The sequence below is a fragment of the Phaethon lepturus genome, unplaced genomic scaffold (genome assembly GCF_000687285.1).
Source record: "Phaethon lepturus isolate BGI_N335 unplaced genomic scaffold, ASM68728v1 scaffold33045, whole genome shotgun sequence".
NCBI lineage: Eukaryota > Metazoa > Chordata > Aves > Phaethontiformes > Phaethontidae > Phaethon > Phaethon lepturus.
Window position 1 is genome coordinate 5,190 of NW_010538939.1, and position 1,260 is coordinate 6,449.

Here is a 1,260-nt window from a genome sequence, read left to right on the forward strand (position 1 = left end):
ACAGCAGCAGCAGCAGCAGGTGGTGCAGCTGGAAGGGGTGGAGAACGCCAACGCCCGGGCGCTGCTGGGCAAGTTCATCAACGTCATCCTGGCCCTGATGGCCGTGCTGCTCGTCTTCGTCTCCACCATTGCCAACTTCATCACGCCGCTCATGAAGACCCGCATGCGCATCCTCAGCACTGCCCTGCTCGTCCTCTTCCTCTTCTTCCTCTGGAAGCACTGGGACTCCATCACCTACTTTCTGGAGCATGTCCTGCTCCCCAGCTGATCCACAGCCCAGCTGCTGCGGCCCCAGGGGCTTTCCATTTCCCGCTGAGGAGAGGGCCGGGGGTGGTCCAAAGCCTTTGGGTTGTTTCCTCACGTGCTCGGTTCAGTCGCTTTCCCAGCCCTCCATCCTCGCTGCAGCCGGCGGCGATTGCTTGGGAGTGTGGCACGTCGGAGCCAGGATCTGTCAGTCCTCTGGGATGTTTGGGGAGGGCAGGGTGGGGAATGAAGAGAAGGTTTTGGAAGAAACTGGTAGTTTATGGGGCACTGAGTTTTTCTAGGGTTTTGGGGTTGTTTTTTAAATGTCATTCTGTTCTGAAAGTCCGTGGGAAGGAAGTCTTTGCAGAGCTCTTCTGCCGGTGAGAAGGATTGAGCTGGACCAAACCCAGCTCCAGGAGAACTCTCTGCAGAGAGAGGAGAGGGGTTAGCTGGGGCTGGGGTTTCCCTTTCATTCTTGAAGACCAAGATGGCAAAAAGCTCAGTCCTGGGATGGAGGAAAAGCAAAGCACGTGGCAAAGGAGAAGGTGGGTCCAAGGCAAATACAGCAGGACATGCACATCCCACCAGCCTCTCCCAACCCCACCGCAGCCTGGCCAGGACAGAGCGGGACTGTGACATTGTCCCTGTGTCCCCACAGAGGACCCAGTGCCAGAGAGAGCATCTGCACAAGCGAGAGCCCCTCTGCTGGTTACCCTTCATTTATTTATTTCCCCCTCCTTCAGCTTCAGTTGATCTGATCTCTTCAGGGACACCTGGATTTTCCAGCATCACGCCTCTGAGTTTTACAGCCTCTGCCCTGTGTCGTCTGTGTGTGTGGTTTTTAATTTAATTCAAGACTCTGTTTCCATCTGTGAATCAAAGCTGGTAGAGCGGGGGGAGGCAAGCAGCTGCCTCCCCAGCCCTACACAAGAGCACAGCATGCTGTCTCAGATGTTTCTTAAATTATTTCATACATATATATTTATGTAATATATCTATACACACACATATATATAA

At 53.9% G+C, this 1,260-nt stretch overlaps 1 protein-coding gene across 1 annotated transcript in view; it reads left to right on the forward strand.

Annotated features, from left to right (window-relative positions):
* LOC104620691 (transmembrane and coiled-coil domains protein 2-like) overlaps positions 1-268 on the forward strand; it is a gene marked incomplete at its 5' end in the record, with an annotated part of 2,336 nt that extends 2,068 nt beyond the window's left edge. Inside the window, 1 exon segment of the mRNA XM_010286984.1 lies at positions 5-268. Within this exon segment, the coding sequence (XP_010285286.1) occupies positions 5-268 (264 nt within the window).
* Between the last annotated feature and the right edge of the window lie 992 nt (positions 269-1,260).